General features: G+C 45.9%; 3 protein-coding genes across 7 annotated transcripts in view; 2 read left to right on the top strand and 1 right to left on the bottom strand.

Moving 5' to 3' along the window:
- The window catches only part of LOC133156046 (cyclin-dependent kinase-like 1), a 22,869-nt gene extending 5,094 nt beyond the window's left edge, over positions 1–17,775 (bottom strand). For 2 of the 5 annotated variants that reach the window (XM_061281796.1, XM_061281791.1), the window contains exons 1-4: positions 15,748–15,920; positions 15,515–15,576; positions 14,743–14,851; positions 3,032–3,127 (exon numbers count right to left, since the gene is read on the bottom strand). The gene's annotated coding sequence lies outside the window, so the exon portion shown is untranslated. Of the gene's footprint in view, positions 1–3,031; positions 3,128–14,742; positions 14,852–15,391; positions 15,432–15,514; positions 15,577–15,747; positions 15,921–17,641 lie in introns of those variants that run through there. The other 3 variants (XM_061281794.1, XM_061281793.1, XM_061281792.1) reach the window with 3 other exon arrangements.
- Positions 65–7,260, top strand: tgfb1a (transforming growth factor, beta 1a). Its single transcript, XM_061281790.1, has 6 exons — positions 65–1,214; positions 5,127–5,411; positions 5,473–5,707; positions 5,784–5,934; positions 6,065–6,175; positions 6,250–7,260. The coding sequence occupies exons 1-6, from the start codon at positions 884–886 to the stop codon at positions 6,295–6,297; spliced, it is 1,161 nt and encodes a 386-aa protein (XP_061137774.1). The 5' UTR covers positions 65–883; the 3' UTR covers positions 6,298–7,260.
- On the top strand, positions 15,880–20,557 carry ppp5c (protein phosphatase 5, catalytic subunit). Its single transcript, XM_061281784.1, has 13 exons — positions 15,880–16,030; positions 16,895–17,136; positions 17,430–17,577; positions 17,698–17,819; positions 17,896–17,961; positions 18,087–18,185; positions 18,376–18,481; positions 18,559–18,701; positions 18,822–18,909; positions 19,036–19,076; positions 19,157–19,335; positions 19,412–19,493; positions 19,603–20,557. The coding sequence occupies exons 1-13, from the start codon at positions 15,880–15,882 to the stop codon at positions 19,663–19,665; spliced, it is 1,530 nt and encodes a 509-aa protein (XP_061137768.1). The 3' UTR covers positions 19,666–20,557.

Here is a 20,557-nt window from a genome sequence, read left to right as displayed (position 1 = left end):
TGTGACAGAGGCAGAAAGTTGTTACCCCCCCCCCTTTTTTTTCGTAAAAAAGAGGCGTGTAGAGGGAGCCGTGTCACGGGGGAGGCGGAGATGCAACAAAACGGAGGTGAAAGCCAAACGCATGGATAGACGGAGGACACGCACGGACGCCCACCCATACCCCCAGTGGTGCTGCTGAGTCTGGAGGAGAAGGTGTGTGAAAGTTCGGGGAACGAGCGTTTTTTTCAGCCACTGCCACGGAGGATGTACGTGAAGCTGCGGCCGGGTCACATGTTTGTTGCTCATAAAAGGGAGAAGATCCGTGGTGACTTCCATGCCAGCTTGTGAGTGACTTTTAAAACAAACCAGCTCGTCCGAGCGGCCTTTTCTGGGCTCCCTATTTGGGTCATCAGAGTCCCCGGGTTGTGTTGAAGAGCAGAGGAAGTGGTGTTTTTTTTTTTGCTTGGCTGAGTGTTTTTGAAAAGAACATGTGAAGAGAAACTGCCTGGCGAGCCCGACGACGCTGAAACGACACATGGAGGGAGGGCGGCCGTCCGCAAGGAGAAGGTCCGAGTAGAGGTTACGTGGGGAGGTTATCCAAATATTGGAGTGCGAGGCTTTTGACAGCTCACGCGTCATTGTGCTACCAGCGGCCTTGCTGACTCAGGGGCTTCCAGCAGCCCGCCCTTCAGAAGACCCAAATGTTAGGAGCCATTCACAGTCCAGAACCTCCGAGACTCTCCACACTGCTTTAATTGTTCTCCCCCCCCACCCCCTTGAGGGTAAACACCTTGCGTCAGCCGCCCCGTTCCACCTGTGAATCACTTCATCCGAGGTCTCCAGGCCCGCCGGGAGGGAAGCGCGGAGGCGGGACTCGGCCGAGGCACATCTCCAGCGGCGCGCCATGAAGCTGGCCCTCCTGATCGCGGTGGCCGTCTACACGGTGGCCCGAGGGAGCAGCATGTCCACGTGCAAGACTCTGGATTTGGAGATGGTGAAGAAGAAGCGCATCGAAGCCATCAGGAGTCAGATCCTCAGCAAGTTGCGTCTCCCCAAGGAGCCCGAGGAGGACCAGGAGGGGGACGAGGAGGAGATCCCCTCCACGCTGATGTCGCTCTACAACAGCACCAAGGAGATGCTGAGGGAGCAGCAGGCCCAGGGCCAGACCAACATCTCCACGGAGCAAGAGGAGGAGGAGTACTTTGCCAAGGTGCTCCACAAGTTTAACATGACCGGTGAGTACAACCTTCCTCTTGGTCTTCATCAAAGACGACTGACGGACAAAAGTTTCGGGACGGGGGATTCGCTTGGCTAAAGTTTCCGAACGACTTGACTTTGACTTGGTGGTCGTGAAATTCGAATTAGCTTCAACCACATGACTTTACAAGTTGACCATTTATCTCAAAATTGACTTTTGCGCCTTGTTTTGCTCACAGAAGAAAAATTGCTCTATATAGCGCCCTCTAGAATATCTCACTTAATCTGGACATCAATTTGATTTAAAACTGTCCATGTTAAATTATTTTGTGCTCGCGTAATGAAGAATTGAGTTTTTGCCTCATCCTGCCAGATAACTTAACAAAAAAAGAAAATTTTGGTGTAATTATTTTTTTTTTTAACTCCACACACGTGCCTAGGGAAGTTCCAAATCTTGTCTTATCAATGTTCAAAAATGTGCTAAATCCATCAAATGATTCCAAGTGTCATCATGGAGCATCTGGTCGAATCTTCGCATTTCAACGCGAGCGCCTCATGTGAGATGGCGACGATTCAAGCGCAATTTGGCCCGTAAAGGATCTTCTGATCTCCACCCAACATGATGACACGCTCTACATGTTAGCACCACCAAGCATCTGGCCTCGCAATCTTTGACCATAAACACATCTTCCTTTGTTTGTATGCGTCACGGCGCGTCCACTTTTGCCTCCCTTCTCCACCACTTCAAACGAAAACCTCCATCCAGAAGGAAAACAAAGGCGCTTTTAAAAAATGACCTCTTTTTTTTTTTTTTTTTTTCTCGAGCAAGGGCTCGAATGGAAAAGAGCAGAGTGGGGAAATGAAGACATGACGTGCACTCTTTCACCCGGCTTCATTCCCCCTTTCATTTTCTCCTGAGGGATTTTGGGTTTCCTGTAACTCAAGCGTCAGGTTCTCCCTCGCATATCCTGTCACTTGCTCTCCATCACGCCTTTTTATGGACTCTTTCCATGATTGTCATTCACCAAAGACGTTTTATAATTGGCGAGGACGAAGGAAAGAAAGTACAGATAACGACTACTTGACTTCTCGGCCCTCAACCTTCCGGGTCACTCCTCCTCCTCGCCGGGCTTCCTGAGCGGGCTATCAGCGCGCTCGCACGTTGGCGAGCGTGACGGGCTAGCTTGGCAGGAAGGAAGGCGGGCTGATGGCCGCAGAGATCTCAAGGGTGACTCAGGTCCGGTGCCCGTGGAGAGCGGAATGCCAGAGAACAAGCCTCGGCCCGGCTTCCTTTTCAAACAAACCCTTTTGGTTCTCGTTGGCTCGCGCTTGACCCCGGTCAGCCGCATGAGAGGACGTGAGGAGGAATATTTTGTAATTGTTAAAAGAAAAAAAAAAAAAACACGGGCGTGGGACACCAGCTAACGTCTCTCTGTTCTTTTCATCAACTCTCCCTTTTTTAAAAAAATTTTTTTCTTTTTTTTTTTTTTTACTGGATGACTAACACTTTCCACACACACAATTCTCAGGGATGCGGATTTCAGGATGTAATCGTTTTAGTTTGTGTTTCAACACGGGGAGGAGGGCGTGGGACTCAGATCAAGTCGGATTTGGCAAGACGTCCACTTTGACTTGTTTTTTATGAGACGACACAAATAAGGATTTTCTAAAGCTAGTATTTTATCAAGCCAAGCAAATTCATGATTCTGCGAGTCGCCGTGTGAAAATGAATGTCGGCAATCAAGAAGCGACAGGACTGAAAAACAAGGAAGCCGGCAGAAATGAAAACAAAGCGCGTCCTACCCAAAATGCAAACGATAATTACGGCAGCCATTAATTTAATTTGAGAACTCACCTCTCGCTCGCGGCGTCGACTAAGTCCGCTTTCATTTCATCTTCAGGATGTTTTCAACGGCCCTTCCTTTTTTTTTTTTTTTAGTTCAGGATTCGTCTGTAAAAAAATATATATCTATATATTATCCTTCTAGTCCTAGTCCAAAGATACATCCCAGTTGTTACTAAGTTCATTAAACATTGTTTTTATTAGATTACAAAAACAGTGTAGGTATTAATGCATTTAAAAAAAGGTATGTTTGCGCCGTAGTGGGCGTGAACACGAGGAAATTGCAAAAAATGAAAAGAAACTAATGTTTTTTTTTGGCATACTAGATATCATACTATGTGATGTCTGGGAGTGAATAGGGGAGCAAAGGGTGAGGTGATGGGTGAGGGTGGAGCCGCCTGCTGGAATCTATTTCTTTCCACTGGTAATTACAGAGCTACATGCCTGCCTGTCACAACAGCTGTCCCTCGGCTTACCTGCGGATCAGTGCTCACAACCTCCCATACCCGACCGAGCACCTGTGTGCATGTGTGTGCATGTGTTTGTTAGTTTTGTTTTTTTTGGCGGATGGCACATATGTGTAAGTAAGAGAGAGTAGTGCACAACAAACCATGTGACGGGAGAAGTTCAATCATAGGTCCGATTTGTTAATTAAAAAGTAGAAGTGAGGACCGGACCGCGGTCCTCTGAGTAGAAGTGACTTCACTTCCTGTTTCACTTCGCTTCTCTAACCCTTGGCACATTTATCTCACTTGACTCAATTATCGCTCGCTTTCTCCTCTGGCGAGGGCGGCGCCTGCCACAATGTCATCTGGTTTCCCCTCACGAGCCGTCGGTTTCTTTCGGGCCTTCTGGACTCGCATGTTCGTGTCAGAGCGCCAGCGCAAATTCTGGTAAAAAGTCTTGCGCAAGACGTGGACCTGCGATCGTGGTACGGCTCCGATCCAAGTCCGGAAAGTATGCGTGAAACGAGGAGAGGAGAGAATCATAGCTTTGGCATTCGCAAGCAAAATAGAGGATTCGGGGCGGGGGCCAAGACCGAGCAGCATCGATAAACATTCCAACCCCCCCCACCCCCGTTCCCACCCACCTTTGCAACCCTCCTTTACTTCACTACTAATCCCACATACATTCTTCTTCTTCTGCCTTCCAGAGTCACCCATTTCTGCTTAGTTTCATCCTTTCAAACTTAATGGCAACCTTTTTTTCCACTGAGGGCAACATGCAGAAAAATGGGCAAAAGAGGGAGGCGCACAATTCAAGATGATGTAGGTCATCACTGGTAAAATAAAATAAAATTTATCTATCTATCTATCTATCTATCTATCTATCTATCTATCTATCTATCTATCTATCTATCTATCTATCTATCTATCTATCTATCTATCTATCTATCTATCTATCTATCTATCTATCTATCTTATTATTTATTTATTTAGTTGTTTGTTTGTTTGTTTGTTTGTTTGTTTGTTTGTTTGTTTGTTTGTTTATTTATTTATTTATTTATTTATTTATTTATTTATTTATTTATTTATTTATTTATTTATTTATTTATCTATCTATTTATTTATTTATTTATTTATTTATTTATTTATTTTTAAATAATCTTAGCATTTACCAAGCCAAATTTTGTTTCCATGAAATTTAAAAAAAAACATAGGTGACTGCAAATGACCCACGGGCCACATTTTGGACACCCCTGATTTATTGTACGGTTCTGTATTACGCCGGCCTCTGAGGGGAAGCAGGGAGGAATGGGGGTCGCCCAAAAAAATAAAAGTACGAAAACAAATCCCTCTTTCTTTAGGCTCAACATTGCGGAATCGATTCCTATTTGGCTGCCATTACGCTCGGCAAGCGTGCACTTCTTCAATTTTGCTAATGTGTGTGCGCAGCTGGGAAAGACATTGGCGATGAAACACACTTATGTTATTTAATGCGCTCATTTGAACCCTTCGGTGAACATCATAAGGTAAACACATGAATCTTCACGACGGGGCAGATGAACATTACCGTGTTACTTGAACCCATTGTTCCTGGACTTCACGTTGATCGGGGATCGTACGCCGTAATTAAAGGCACCGTCTTTTTCTTCTCAATCCGGCAGAAAATAACTACTCAGAGACCACCAAGAACTCCAAAAACGTCTCGCTATCGTTCAACATCTCGGATATTCGTAAAAGCGTGGGAGACGGTCGCCTGCTGACCACGGCCGAGCTGCGGATGCTCATCAAGCAGCCCACCATACCCAGCGAGGAACGAGTGGAGCTGTACCGTGGCGTGGGCCCGGCGGCCCGATACCTGGGGTCCCGCTTCATCACCAACCAGTGGAAGGACAAGTGGCTCTCGTTTGATGTCACCGAGACTTTACAGGACTGGCTCCAAGGCACAGGTCAGTTTGAGACACGGCCAAATTTTAGGGCAAATTCCGATCTGAATGTTTGTCTCGGCAGAGGACGCGCAGGGATTCGAACTTCGTCTCTTCTGCGAATGCAGCCAGAGGAGCCCCGACGCCACTTTTAGCTTTTCCATCTCGGGGATCGACCGCGACCGGAGCGACGTCGGACAGTTAAAGCAGACGACCCAGCAGCCGCCCTTCATCTTGACCATGTCTATCCCACAAAGCGTCAGCGGCCATCTTAACTCGCGGAAAAGACGCTCGACGGACACGCGAGACACCTGCTCGGCGTAAGTTGTTCTACAGAGTTTTAAAAAAGAAAGTTGCGAAATCAAATCTTACAATAAGCGTTTGTTTCTAATACAGTCAGACCGAAACCTGCTGCGTGAGGAGCCTCTACATCGACTTCAGGAAAGACTTGGGCTGGAAGTGGATCCACCGGCCCACCGGTTACCACGCCAACTACTGCATGGGATCCTGCACCTACATCTGGAACGCTGAGAACAAATACTCGCAGGTAGGACGCGACGGCAGAAGCTGTTCCCTCGTGATTGCTCATCTCTCCGCGAATGCCGGCAATTAGAGACGGCTACGAGTTTTTTAAAAAAAAATTCGGCGCTGTAGAAATTAATTCCCCTTGCCATCAGATTCTGGCCCTGTACAAGCACCACAACCCGGGAGCGTCGGCCCAGCCGTGCTGCGTCCCCCAGGCGCTGGAGCCCCTTCCGATTCTCTACTACGTCGGCAGGCAACACAAGGTCAGTCCGCGGGACGCTTTTTAACGTAGCGGAACACCCTAGCGTTGTTCTTAACGGGTTCTTTTGGATTTTAGGTGGAGCAGCTTTCTAACATGATTGTCAAGTCCTGCAAGTGTAGCTAAAAAAACTTGAGACTTGGAAATGACACGGAAGAAGCTCACTTTGGGAACACTGATGGTGAAAAGGAGATACGAGCAGGAGCTCCGGTGGAAGTCAGCCATGTTGGAATCGCGGCGTGATTCGCCTTCCATTGATGTCATTACTGTGTATACTTTTTTTTTTTTAATTTATTTTGGGACGGACAAGTGTCACGTGGGCGACGCGGATGGGACGAGAGATGTTTGCCACCGAGGTCATGAAGCTGGAGGCATGGAAAACAGCTGCTGTTGTTCTTGGGGGTTTCCCGTTGCGGCAGGTGTGTTTACAAAGGACAGCAGGCACGGACGGCGCAGGAGGGATGAGAGAAACACCCTCCGACTGATTTGGACTTTGCTTTTCCGTCTGTTTAAAGTGTTTTTCGATATTTTTGGTCGCTTTCTATGAATGAATGTCAGCTTAGACAAATGAAGCTTTTTACAAATAGACTTAAGTTGACGCCGTAGTTTCTATTACTGGCTTGTCTTTTATCTTTTTTTTTTTTGCACTATAGTCATCCCCCCCCCTTTACGAGACAAATTGTGAAAATTGTGAAGCGACCCCAAAAATTCAACTGCAAATACACTGCAAGCTATCAATAACAAAACACCCGAATAGTAATGCATTCAAATAAATGCCTTGCAAAGAACTTTTTTTTTTTAATTGCACTGAAAATGCTCAGCGCCTCGTCAAGCGATAACGGGACCTCCCAAGTTGCGATGTATCACGTTTTTCCTTTGACTCTATTACTATTTTTTTATTAGTCAGGGCTTTAGCGCCATCTAATGGCACTTAAGGGCGTTACAGAAAATGTGCCTTTCGGAAATCCGAGGATGGGTTCCACATAAAAACAACGAAGAGGTATTTTAGGAATAAAGCAAAACAAACGCTGCATATTTCAAGATTTTGTAAATATACAAAAAGAAATAAACACTGATTTTACAAGTGTACTTGTGTATGTGTTGAGCTACATTGTTGATTTTTTTACTCGCTGTGTTTCGACCATCGCTGCGGATAACCCGGTGAATGCTAACATTCCTAGATGTGCAACGCCATTCTTGGCACCGAATCTTTGGACGCACGCCACGGCAAAAATGTTAACGTGTGTGCACCTCATTCCTAATGGGGCCCCACCTATGCTCCTAAAATGGCTGAGGATTACCGGCAGCCCATGAGGCGGGATTGGGAATGACGAGCGCAGGTCCGGACCCGTTGGTACGGCCCAGACTTTTAGGGGCTGTGACTACATGGAAAATGAAACATGGGTGAAAAAAGAAAAAAAAAAAAATACACTGAACCCGTTGACATTAATAACCCCCCCCGAGGAACTTACATAATTTCGCGTGGCTAACAAGGTAACGGCGATCTGTGCAGTCTTGTTTAAAAAGGAGCCTGAGTTGGCCAGGATTCTTCAGGAGCGGGCCAACACTTTTGAGGACGATAAACAAATGAAAACTAAACAAGACGAGGTATGTTGCCAGCTTTTAACTGTTACCGCCCCCCCCCCCCGAGGTACATGAAGTTCTGTGGTGCCTTGGCAGGGTAGATGTAATTGGAATGTTACAAGGACAAGAAGGCATCATTAACAAACCACAACAAGCAAAACAAGCAGTTTTTTTAAGGAGGCGGGGCTTCAGGGGGGGGTAACGACAACATTGAAATTGTACTGCAGCTCTCCCATGTGATGACGAAGCGTGGCAACGCGAAGAGGATCACGTAAATCTGTCACGGCGTAAATGGAAAGCTCCCAGAGGGTAAGCGAACACAAGTGGGCTCATCCTCGAAGGCATCGCTCATTTCTCAGAAGCCGTTTCCTGGATTTCGATGAGTGGTGGCTGAAAAACTGCTGACACCTAGCCTGCCCCGCGCATGTGGAGAACATCAGGGGGGGACACTTAAATCTCAAGTGTTTCCACGTAATCCGAGTCAAGCAGGTGTTGTGTGACTGGTGACTCGACGTGATGAACGAGTGAGGATACCCAAGCGAAGCGGCGTCGAGTCACTCCCGCTCGCGTGCAACCTTAGAAACACACTTTGATGTCTTGCTGCATACAGCTGCCTGCCCGTGGCTATTGATGCTACAGGTGGCTAACAAAAAAAAAAGAAAAAACGCGGCATCATTCATGATGTTGCCCAGAATGCTTTGAGCTTGCTTCAAAACAACACGATAATAATTCACTCAATTCCCAGATGGTCAGGAGAAGACTCCAAATGTTTGACAGAGAATCGCCAAACAATCTGTTGCTAATATTATGGCAGGTGTGTGTATTGTATTTTATTTTTTAGTTTATTGTCATTACCGTGATTGATGTAGCTCACACCTGCAGTTTACCTCTATCGGGGGTCTCATCGCACTTCTATTCTTTTGAGTTTTTTTTCGCAAACGTCTGTGGCCCAAAAAGCTCGGCAGCTCTTTGAAGGCACCATTGGGAGTTTTGAACCGTGGCGGCCGATGGGGGCAGAGAACTCCAATGAGGGTGAGATGGAACCCAAAGACCACACACGGATGCGCCCGGGAGACGCTCCGCATACGGGCTTAATGTTCCTGTCCGAGGATTTAGTTTGCCTTCATCATGACTGTCGGGGTAAAAACACAAGAAGGAGAAACTCTTCAAAGAGAAAGACGTACAAAGGGAAAGTATGCCTGAGTGCTTCTGAAACAAACTGCTCTGACTCACTCGGGGTGAGAGAGACATGTTCGCTAAAAAAGGGAAGGTACCAATTACATCTGGATCTTCACATCCTCCACTCTCAGAGCGCCCAAAGTGGGATCCGACTGAAGCCGTCCTCGGATGAGACTCGAAGTGATTGATGATGATATATGGACACGAGTCTGGACATGGTAGCGGCCCTACCGGTAACCGGGGCAACGGGCAAAACAATACAAAGAGAGAGAGAGAAGCATCTTTAAGACTTTAAGGACCGCATATCTGGAACAAATCCTCAACGAGTGACAGGTCCACTCTAGATCTTCGGTTGGAGATCATTTAGCTTCTTTTTTTGATCTTAACCTGCATGTGTGGATAGACAAAGATCGTAAAAGACTTCCTTGACACCGATACTACTTTTATTTGATTTGGTGCCATCTTGTGGGGATCTTAGAGTGCTTCACAAAGAGCACACAAAAAACACCAAGAGCAAAGTTTTGGAGCAAGTTGATGGTAGGTTCCAGGGAATACAACTAATGAGCAAAACAAGACTCGGCAGGGGTTTACTTCACCCCCCCCCCCCACCACCACCACCACGCCCACCCTCTCCTTCCTGCTAGCTTTGAATTCCCAAATCGACACCACATTCCTCCTTCCACTACACTTTGAAGCTGCATGTGCGTTTCTCAATGTTTAAATCGACCACCCCAAATTTTGCAACAAGCGGTGGGGATGCGGGACCCCCTGTTCCCCACCCTACCAGAAAAAGGGCGGAGGGGGACGTCACTATGAATCATCAGCGCCATAATCCCGGGACGCGTTCTCCTCCGAGGTCGCGCATCAAGAGGTTCAGACGGGGAGGGGGAGTCGGTTAATTATAGAGGGTGGGGGTTGTCAGGGTGTTGTCGTGGGCGTCGGAGGTCAAAGTACACGCACTGAGTCATCCTTCGACGCCCACTTCCTGTGATCGGGACGCCACAAGGGAAAATGAAGTTATTCCTCTTGGCGCTATTCCATCGCGGTCTAGATTAAAGTCGATGGTCATCTTCGAATCCGACAAATTCCATCACGACTTAACGAATTTAGCATCACGCGAAATCCGGCCGGATGGATAACGGATGGATGAACTAAATCCGTTCTTGACCTTTTTGAGTTCATCAATCATTCCAAATCAAACGTGTTCTTGTTCCAACATGAGCGATTTAAGGCAGCCGTCATAAACTTCAGATTTGGTGGTCGGCGCTGTGTATTTAGCTCATGACTGGCCCGGCCGCTCTTTGTGTTTTTCGAAGCCAAATGCAACCCTGGAGACCAAAGCCTCGCCCATCCCCACTTTAAATCAAACATCTCTCTAAACGATGCGGTCAAGTTAATTCAAGATGATGTTTGGCGCAAGCCCGCCATTTGGCAGCCATCTTGGTAATGCCGCCGGGCAGCACTTTGGCGCTCGCTGTCTAAATAAACAAAGGGGGGAGGGGGGAGTGCCCACAGTTGAGTTTACACATCCAAAAGTAGTAATCTGATGAAAACGAGTCGACTTCATCTCCCGCGGATGTGAGAAGTCACCCAAATTCTTCATGACAAAAGACCAAAAGACCTCAACAACAAACAGCTCATCTTTCCCACACGCTCGATGAGACGAGCGAGGAAACAATCACGTCGCATCTGATGAACACGTGTTCTACTCGTCTACCTGCTCTCTCATCTCCATTGCTGGCCACCCAAGTGCACAGGATGTGATCTAAGACAGCGCTGGAAGGAATCAAACTGACTGGAGATTAAGAAGAAAGAAGAAGAAGAAAAAAAAAAGAGAAGTATCTTGTAGGAGCGTCTGGGAGGCACCCAAAGCTCTATTAGTAGTTAATACTAACTGACAGGAAAGTCCAACAGTAACACAACAGGAAGAGGAAAGCCCCCCCCGCCTCCAACACACACACACACACACACACAGCGCCACCACATCCTGGATGGTTTCTCAGTGTTAAACTGGATATTTACAGTAGCCGCATTTGTGCCTTACAGCTGGCATACAAAACATAAAAGATAACGTATTTGCCACGCTTAACTAGCCATGTCACACATCAGTTGCCATGACAACGACTTTTGACAGTTGGCAAATATTTTGGAAGCATTAGCGCTGATGTCAATTGGGGAACTTGGACTTTGGGGTGCCAGTCTGAGCTCAAGACTCACCTGAGTCTCAGCTAAATTATGGGGGAGAAAAAAATAAAAGTGTGATTTATAGACCTCAAAAAAATACAACCTAGTAGTCTTGTGAAGCCACACACCCTGACTCATCGTGATAATAGTGGTCCTCTCTGTGGGAAAGCTCAGACATGCGTGCAATGCTCAAGGCCGCCGCGAGTAAAACAAACGCGCTACAACAACACGGCGTGCGAAAAGGTCGACCGCAAGGCCAAGCGCCACTGTCGCTTTGAAGGGTAATCCCGAGGGATTCCCGCTCTAACCGGTTGCCCGTCTGGCACTTTGGTACGACTATGTGGTGTGGTGGCAAACAAACACCAAAGCGGCCTGTCTGACTCCAAGTGAGCTGTTTTGACAGCCCCTCGCAAAAAAAAAAACGCGGCTCCTTGGTGACGGATGCGAGAGTGTGAATTGAATTGGACGGGGAAAAAATAGAAGCTTCTTCTCATGTATGTTCCATTCTCATACATAGTTGCTTGAGTTTCTCATTTCCTGTTTGGGGTGCGCATCAGATGATGCGGTCCTCGCGTGCACATGAAAAGCTCGCGATGACAACGAGACGGAGACGACGAGCGGCACGAGGTCTGTGAGAATGTGACTGGGCGGGAAGGAAGCGAGGAGGAGATGAGGGGCTGAAGAAGAAAAAAAAATCCTGGGAGATGACATAGGCACACTAAAAAGTAAATGTAAAATAAAAAGGGTTGGAAATATAAAGTGGTTGATTATGCTAATAACCACAAGCGCGGGCTTGGAACTGATCTCATTTGGCAGGATTGTTTTCCATCTTAATTTAATTTATAAGGAATCTGGGCCGCTTTCACTTCCCTGGGCAATTACTTTTTATTTGCTTTAATTATCTGCCATTTTCTACCTTTCGTTATAACAAGGCCACTCTGTGACAGAGGGTTTGACTCACCCCCAAGTGTGTGTTTTATTTCTACACAATTATTTTGCTTATTTTTTGTAAACTTGAATAAAATGGAGTCCCGGTACATTTCTTTACTCCATACAAACTGAACCATGACCTTATTTTTATTATTTTTTTGAATAACAGTATTATTTGCTGTACTATATTTTGAAATTGGTCACCTACTTTTATCACCTCCTCCATCTTTAATTAGACATTTTATTACTTACAACATTCGCCCGTAAAAACTTGGAGCGAAATAAAATTATGCTTTCTTTAACTGGCTTTAAAAAAACAGGTTTAAATGTGGAAAGGTTATTAAAAAAAAAACGGGCAGCAGCAGACTTCTCGGGGCAGGTAATGCGCCACATTTCTTTTTCCTCTTACATGAAATTTCCGTGCTGTGCCCCCCACGCCCCCTCCACCCGGCTCAGCGTGCAATGTGTCACCTCAGGATGTTGATTTACTGATCAACAGGAGGTTGGCCGCATGGATTCATTTATGACTCAAAGGGGACCTAAAAATGCAGGCTTCTGCAGGAACCCAACGTCTGCGATAGAGGAGGAAATAGCACACGGGGAAGACGATAAACCCTCTTCCTAATTTAAGTTAAATTTAGTTTCTAAAGTCCTGCCCACTAGAGGGGGGAAAAAAAAAAAAAAACACATGGTTTACATTTCAAAGCTGAAGCTCTCACTGGTGACCTACTTGATCAGACGAGACTCAACAATAATACCCGACATAATTAAAATGTTAGCTGGCTATTCGGTTTATTATTTGGTAGCCATGGCGGTGAGATGGGATTTCCAGAAAAATTACTAATGAACTGCTCCTGAGTCAACATGCGTGTCTCGAACGCTACAAAGGAAATGACACATTTCCCAAATCGTGAAAATATTAATCGCAAAACTTTCTTTAACATCTAGTTTGCCGAAACGAAAAACTTCCACGGTTTATACGAGTGCCGCATATTTTGAACGTTTTAGTGAGAAAGTCAAAAAAACAAGACGGGTAACACACGCAAGTGTCGATAACGGCTGTTGCAGGGTGTTTTTAAGATTGCATAACCGGCGATAAGATAAGTCGGGATCGCTAAAGTATGTAAACTTTGGGGGGAATTCATCTTATCTTTCAGCTCGGAAGAGGAAGCCGCTGAAAAATCGCCCCGGGGGATTGAAGAGAAAACACGATTGGGCTGCGGTCTTAAATAGCGCGAGGTCCGCGTCAGGCCTATGTAACATATACCGCCTTCGATCCTTTAGGCCTCATCCTTCGCTGGCCGCTGGCCAAGGAATGTCACTCACATTCCCGGCGACCTTCGTCCGTCTCCGTGTTCGCTGGCTCGCTTTATGTTTGTTTAACTTTTTCAGGACCCCCCCAGAGGCTCCGGGCTGGAGAGGAGAGCGATCTTCCTCCTCCACTAACCCAGCTTGCCAAATTCACTCCTACGGCGTCTCTCCCACTCACCGTCTGCGTTTACTCTTGCGTAGGGCGGGCGCTCACGTCAGCTCCCGTCCCACCTTCGTCTATTTATATATACACGCGAGTAAAATAGACAGGAGCCCTGTTATACTGTCTGAAGTGGTGGGAAGTAACCAATACGGCAGTGCCTTGACTTTTTAGTATGATTTGTCCCGTGACCAAGGCACGAAACTCAATTTACCGGTTTGTAAAATCAATTTTTCCTCTTGAGAGGAATGAAATGTCGAAATCATGAAACCTTAATTTAGTGGGAAAGAAAAGAGTATCCAGTCCTCTCGGGACATCCCAGTCGCCAAAGTCTGATACTGTCGTTCCAGAAATGGCCACAGATAAGGGCAATTTGTCAGTGCGCCAGTAAGGGGCGCTGTGACGTCATCAAGAAAAAAACTTGGGCCTAACATTAACCTTTTTTACAGAGACAGTACTGCACATACTTGGGTCTTTTTTTATTATACTTATATAAATATTTAGTTTGTACTTAGGTTCAGAGTGAGAGTACTTTTGCCACCTCTGGTTATATGACTCGGCGGGAGACACGAGTCATCGCTTTTCTGGCTTAGGGGAAAGTTAGTGAACTCACACGGTGGGGTTAGTGAGTGTTCACTAGGGGGTCACCGTGGAGTGACTCACCTGGCTGCCGGGCCTCTTACTCTCGACTGCGGGATTTGCTTTGTGAGTCAGAGCAAGGAGAGCCGACTGGGCCGTACTCGTCCACGTCACAGTAATTTATGAAACTTTTCATGGGCTCCTCGTTAACGAAGTAAGCCAAAAACTTTTAAATCAAAAGTGGCCTTTTTCTTCCCGGGGCGCCACTCTCATTAGTCTGTCCAGTGGAGCTCTGGCGCGGAAAAGAGAGACTCTCTGCTTCAGCTTGTGTTATGTTTTTGGCAAACGGCTTATTTTAAGGCGACAGTGTGTCGTATATGTGCCTGTGTACGCAACATTAAGCATTGGGGCCTTTCTGGTGAGATTTCAGAATACTTAAGGTTGAACTTGATTTGAGTTTCTCTGTCGGTGGAAACAAGGCTTTTCAGTCTCGAGAATGTCCAAGTATTTTTGTGCTGGATTAAGCTCACCTGTAAAGGCTTCAAGGGAATTCTAGCTTCATCCTGACATTTCACCCAAAAGCCCAATACCCCCTGACTTTTTGTAAATAGTGTACGTGTGCCTGCATTTGTGTGGATGCGCACCTGCGCTTTGTTTGTCTTCTTCACTTTGACATCTGCGGAGGCCGGAGGTCACCTGCTGTGCCCAGATGGCAGGAAACATCTCGAGCAACATCCTCACGCCTGGAGGCACCTGGAAGGAGACCAAAATAATGTGTGAAGAAGTACTGTTGTGTGTTCTCTGGCTTGTTCTTTTATAATTTTGAGTGTGTCATTTCACAGCACTTCAAGCCACATATTCCCTCGTAATTAATATGGTTAGTAAATGGTATGCTTAGAACTTTTCTAGAACATTTTAAATGGCACATATCACATACAGGATACTGTGTTTAGTTCAGTGATTCCTAACCACTGTTTCATGATCCAATTACACGTAATTGGTCGGACAATTGTGATTTATTGAATAATAATAATGTATCTATATGCCTATGCCTGGGAAAACAAGTAGATGATGAGATTGATCCTCAATTTTTTAGTACAGTGTTGTATATCTATGACAATTTTGTTTGGTGGTGTGGCATGAGACGTTTGTAATGTAAAATTCCTGCTTTGGATCAAATAAAGCTGGGGAATGCTGGTTTTGGTTTTAGGTTGTCACACGGTCCACTGGGCCTATCAATCAACACACACATATATATATATACACACACACTTTGGAAAGAAAACAACTGACCTCTGAATGCTGAGCCGCTTGTGAATGTCTATAGTGCTCCCTACTGGTTAGTAGCAAAATATACATCTAAAATATAATTGAATGGGCAATTGAAAAATAAACGAATACAATACCAGTTCCCACCTTTTTGAGTCGTTGTTTATTTTTATTATTTTGTATGTTCTAGGCGATGTTTCACATTCTCTCTGAAATTGAATGAAGCAAAGACAAGTTTCCATGTCAGTAGTGCTCCCTGCAGGCTTATAAGAGGAAATACAACAGGAAAATACTGCCAACTTTGGTTTTTAGTTCAATTTCATGTCATAAATAATATTTAACATCGACGTTAGCTTAAAAATAATGGCAATAATACTTACGTACTTACGTCGTTTGGTGTTTTGTGTTCTACGTAATGTTGGCGAACATTGTTAATTGTAGTTTTAGTTAAGAAGTTGTGTTTTAGAGTATATTTTGACTTGTTCAATCAAAATAAACACATTAGAAGACAAATGCTCGTTAGGCTCGACCACGAGCAACTTTGCGACCTTTGCGACAGTCCGTCAATGGCGCATGCGTCGGAATACGGCAGCGTGAAGAAGATGGCGGAGGGAGTAAACGATGCCGAGCTACTCAAGGAGAAGGCCAATAAATACTTTAAAGGTGAGCAGGCAGCCCTGTCAAGTTGTTGGCTCGCTTCAGCCGCCGAACGCAGACAAGAGCGTCCCCGCCGATCGCGTCGAGGGGGTTAATGATGCTTTTTAAACGGCGCAGATCACAGCCCCGCGTCAATGTAATGCTAGGCTAGCGAGGCAGGCTAACGCGTGAAGCCCATTCATTGAGCTCCTGAAAGCGCTTAGCCCACTCGGCTAGCTCCGGCTAACTTCGTCTTAAACCGCGTGGGTCATTGTCCCGTGCAAGTCAAGTTCATTTCACAGTCACTTTGACCCCGATCCGTTAAACTACATGACCGATTGTTTTTGCAAGATTTTACAAAACACAATTGACGTTACTTGCCGTGCGTAGAAGTTGCTAGAATCTTCTCGTTAAATAAGCAGAATCATCATGTGATCAACTGCATTCTCTCCTCGCCAATATTATTATCATCTTTACCAAAGGCCAATTAAACATCGTAAATGCAGTACGCGCAGAATAATTGCTAATTTTAGAAGGGGTGAAAAGCCGTAATGTTATGACATTAAAGTTTTTTTTTCTTAATCAGAGTCGTATTTTTGTAAATGTTCAACAAGGTAATAGTCATATTTTAATTAGCGAGTAACAGTAATACAAAATTTTGCTTTTTATCCTGGAAAATACTTTTTACTTAAAAAAAATAGGATTCTATTCCTTGAACAACAATGTCTTTTTGTTCTCTGAAAAAAAAAAGGACTTTGAGCAACAGCACTCAGTATTTCCATAAAACGACAACTGTATTGATTTTGCAGGATTGTTCGATTTTGAATATATCAACCTGTACCCTACGACCATGACCAGGTTGACGGAGAATGTTTGTGCTTGAATATGCAGATAAAGACTATGAAAATGCAATCAAGTTCTACTCCGAGGCCTTGGAGGTCAATCCATCCAATGCCATCTACTACAGCAACCGCAGCCTGGCGTACCTGCGCACCGAGTGCTACGGCTACGCCTTGGCGGATGCGACCAAGGCCCTGGATATTGACAAGAACTATATCAAAGGCTATTACCGCCGAGCCACCTCCAACATGGCACTGGGCAAATTCAAGGCAGCGCTCAAGGACTACGAGACGGTAAGGTGGGCTGAAGAGAAGGAAACCCGAAAAGGCCTTGCCAGGTCTCCACTCATCTAATCTCCACATTTTGAAAGAGGGATTATGAGCTAATCCTGTCGTAATGCCAAAGTGTCGAGCGTGCAAGTGTCGGTGTCGTGGCGTCCCTTTAAGAGTAATGCAAGTAATCCCTCATTGAGGCACTCTGCTTGTCTTTGAAGAAATATCTTGATGAATGACGCAAATTTGGGTGGGTGTCAATACGGCGATAAAGTCGAACAAGAGCAACTTTTAAATGCCTCGTGTAACGACAGGTAGTGCGCGTTCGACCAAACGACAAGGACGCAAAAATGAAGTACCAGGAATGCAATAAGATCGTCAAGCAGAAGGCCTTCGAGAGAGCCATCGCCAGCGACGAGATCAAAAAGTCAGTCGTCGACTCGCTGGACATCGAAAGCATGAGTAAGTGGCAGAATGAGTGCGCAAAGAACATTTAATTGTTTCCATGTAAATCCAAATTACATACCCCATCCGAAGAGTGTGTCGTTCTCGCTCTGAAATGATGCCCCTCTCGCGTCGCAGCGATCGAGGACGACTATACGGGCCCCAAGCTGGAGGAGGGCAAGGTCACGCTGAAGTTCATGAAGGAAATGATGGACTGGTTCAAGGAGCAGAAGAAATTGCACAGAAAGTGCGCGTATCAGGTAAGGCAATGCTCACACTAGGAAGCGCAGACAGGCAGAGACAAGCAGATGTGCAATGAACTGTTGTCTTTTGCAGATTTTAGTGCAAGTGAAAGACCTTTTATCCAAACTACCAAGTCTCGTTGAAGTCGCATTACAAGAGGTGAGAATTTTTAGTTTCTTAAGGTCGAAAGTCACCGAAGGGTCTAAATTCTCCATCATATTTGTGAATGTAAATACTTTTTGCCCCGTGATCAAATGAGTCAATTCTTCCTATCCTCCCAACAGGCGGAAAAAATAACCATTTGTGGCGACACGCACGGGCAGTACTACGATCTCCTCAACATTTTCGAGTTGAACGGCCTGCCGTCGGAGAGCAATCCTTACGTATCCTTTCGGTTTCAAACTGCTGACTGTCAATATTTATGTGGTTAAAACAAACAACCTGGTTTCAGATTGGCCCGCTAGCTTAATGCAAATATGAATGGGAAATGCGCTTGACGCGCTAAAGATTAGCATTGATAGCATTTTTGCAACTTCCAATCTTATAACCTTTTCTTAACTGTGCTGAAATCAGCTGTTCAATGGTGACTTTGTGGATCGCGGCTCTTTCTCCGTGGAGGTGATTCTCACCCTGTTTGGCTTCAAGCTGCTTTTCCCCGACAACTTTCACCTACTTCGAGGTGAGCGTTAGAGCGGAAACACGCACGACGGCCCATTTCGCCTTCTGCAGCGATAACCTAAGATGGCCGATCCGCAGGTAACCACGAGACGGACAACATGAACCAGATGTACGGCTTTGAGGGCGAGGTGAAAGCCAAGTACACGGCGCAGATGTTCCAGCTGTTCAGCGAGGTTTTCCAGTGGCTGCCACTCGCGCAGTGCATCAACAGCAAAATACTGGTAGGGAGAGCCGCAACGTGGGAACGGACGTTGCTAAAACACGCTATGCTAAAATCCGGTATTTCTTCAAAAAAGTGTTTTAGTGGTGAACAGTCAAGATCTGGTTTTATTGTACCTCAGGTGATGCACGGTGGGTTGTTCAGTGAAGACAGCGTCACGTTGGAGGACCTCAGGAAGATCGAGAGGAACAGACAGCCTCCAGACTCAGGTACAGTCAGCCTGTGTGTTATTTAAAAAAATAATATGTAGTGCAATAAACAATATATTTATTCGACAGAAACATTTTGGGTTTATAGCAAAGGTTTTTTTTCCCCCGCTCGTTTTTGTTTTGCAGGTCCCATGTGTGACCTCCTGTGGTCGGACCCCCAGCCTCAGGTCAGCGCTGCCCTAGAACCTCATGAGCCTATTTCAATAACTTCCAGAAAGAATGTTCTCAACGCCTGTGTTTGATGCAGAACGGCCGATCCGTCAGCAAGCGAGGCGTGAGCTGCCAGTTCGGGCCCGACGTGACTGAGCGTTTCCTGGATCAGAACAAACTGGACTTCATCATCCGAAGTCACGAAGTCAAGGCGGAGGGCTACGAGGTCACTCACTCAGGAAAGTGCATCACAGTCTTCTCGGCACCCAACTACTGGTGAGTAACCCCTCGCCCCGTTTTGGATGACCGAGCGCCACGGGTCGATAACGACCGGTCTTCCGCCGTCCCCTAGTGACCAGATGGGAAACAAAGGAGCTTTCATCCACCTCAGGGGATCCGATCTCAAGCCAGAGTTCCACCAGTTCACTGCTGTGGTCAGTATCATACACTCTGTCCAATGGGAGCACTCGGTGTGAATACAAACAGCACCAAAGTACTGGTTAACAATTGTACAAATGGTTTCTTCCTCACTTTGCCTTCCAGCCTCATCCGAATGTCAAGCCCATGGCGTACGCCAACACGCTAATGCAGATGGGGATGATGTAGACCCTGGAAAAAGGACTCGGTCCGCCAAAACCGCCGGAAGCATCACACTTCACGCCCTTCAGTGCTCCCTGACTCCCACTTGGGCCGAAGGGATCCCACTCCCCCTCGCTTTAATGAGGGAGATCCCTTAGAACCCCCTCGCCAGGTCCACAAGTTTACCACTTCCAAACTGGATAACACTTCCAGCGTATGCTCGCCTCATACATTCAACCTTCAAACTCCTGGATGCGTCTCTTAAGATTTTGTTGAAGCTATTTTTAAATGGATCACCTCTCGGGTCCGTACCAAAGATCTGTAATTGAATGATAGTCAAGGTTTCACCCAGGAGCGACTCTCAAAGAGTTTAGAACGTGCACGCATCCAATATGGTTCAAGAGCGGCATTTCTGTCAATGTATCTTAACAGTTGGTCATTTTTTTTCACGTTCTTTTCAGGAATACAAGCTTACCCGTAGATGTTATGATCCCAGCTCAAAAAGAGAGACTGACTCTGGGTTCACACCGTGGTGCTGTTTACCATTTTTGTGTTATCTAGAACAGCTCAACGTTTAATTTGCACTGCTGCTGCTTCTTCCCGGAGGAAGATATCGCTGCTCCCTCTCAGCCCTGCCATCTTCTCACCCCGGCAGCTCACACACTGCCCCCGTTTTCCGAACCCAAACACCCGACATGTCACCCCGGAATTGTGGATTATTCCAGTTACACACAAAAAATGTAAAAACGTCCAAAATGTAACCCTGTCTTGAAAACGCACAGTCGCATTGTCTGATGACTCTACTTTTTAGGTAAAGATATACACTGATGTGTATGTATATATATACTGTATCATTATTGAGATTCCGTGTAATGTTTGGAGAAAAAAACAATTAAAAATCAATTCAGAGATTTTATAA

The sequence above is a fragment of the Syngnathus typhle genome, linkage group LG6 (genome assembly GCF_033458585.1).
Source record: "Syngnathus typhle isolate RoL2023-S1 ecotype Sweden linkage group LG6, RoL_Styp_1.0, whole genome shotgun sequence".
Taxonomy (NCBI): Eukaryota; Metazoa; Chordata; class Actinopteri; order Syngnathiformes; family Syngnathidae; genus Syngnathus; species Syngnathus typhle.
Note: the sequence above shows the minus strand (reverse complement) of the source record. Positions and strands in the feature narration are given on the sequence as shown.

Coding starts and splice junctions, on each gene's coding strand:
- ppp5c (XM_061281784.1), top strand. CDS start 15,880: ATGCTCGTTAGGCTCGACCACGAGCAACTTTGCGACCTTTGCGACAGT. Junction 17,137..17,429: donor CGCTCAAGGACTACGAGACG/GTAAGGTGGGCT, acceptor GTGTAACGACAG/GTAGTGCGCGTTCGACCAAA. Junction 18,910..19,035: donor CAGACAGCCTCCAGACTCAG/GTACAGTCAGCC, acceptor TTTGTTTTGCAG/GTCCCATGTGTGACCTCCTG.
- tgfb1a (XM_061281790.1), top strand. CDS start 884: ATGAAGCTGGCCCTCCTGATCGCGGTGGCCGTCTACACGGTGGCCCGA. Junction 1,215..5,126: donor CCACAAGTTTAACATGACCG/GTGAGTACAACC, acceptor TCAATCCGGCAG/AAAATAACTACTCAGAGACC. Junction 5,935..6,064: donor CTGAGAACAAATACTCGCAG/GTAGGACGCGAC, acceptor CCTTGCCATCAG/ATTCTGGCCCTGTACAAGCA.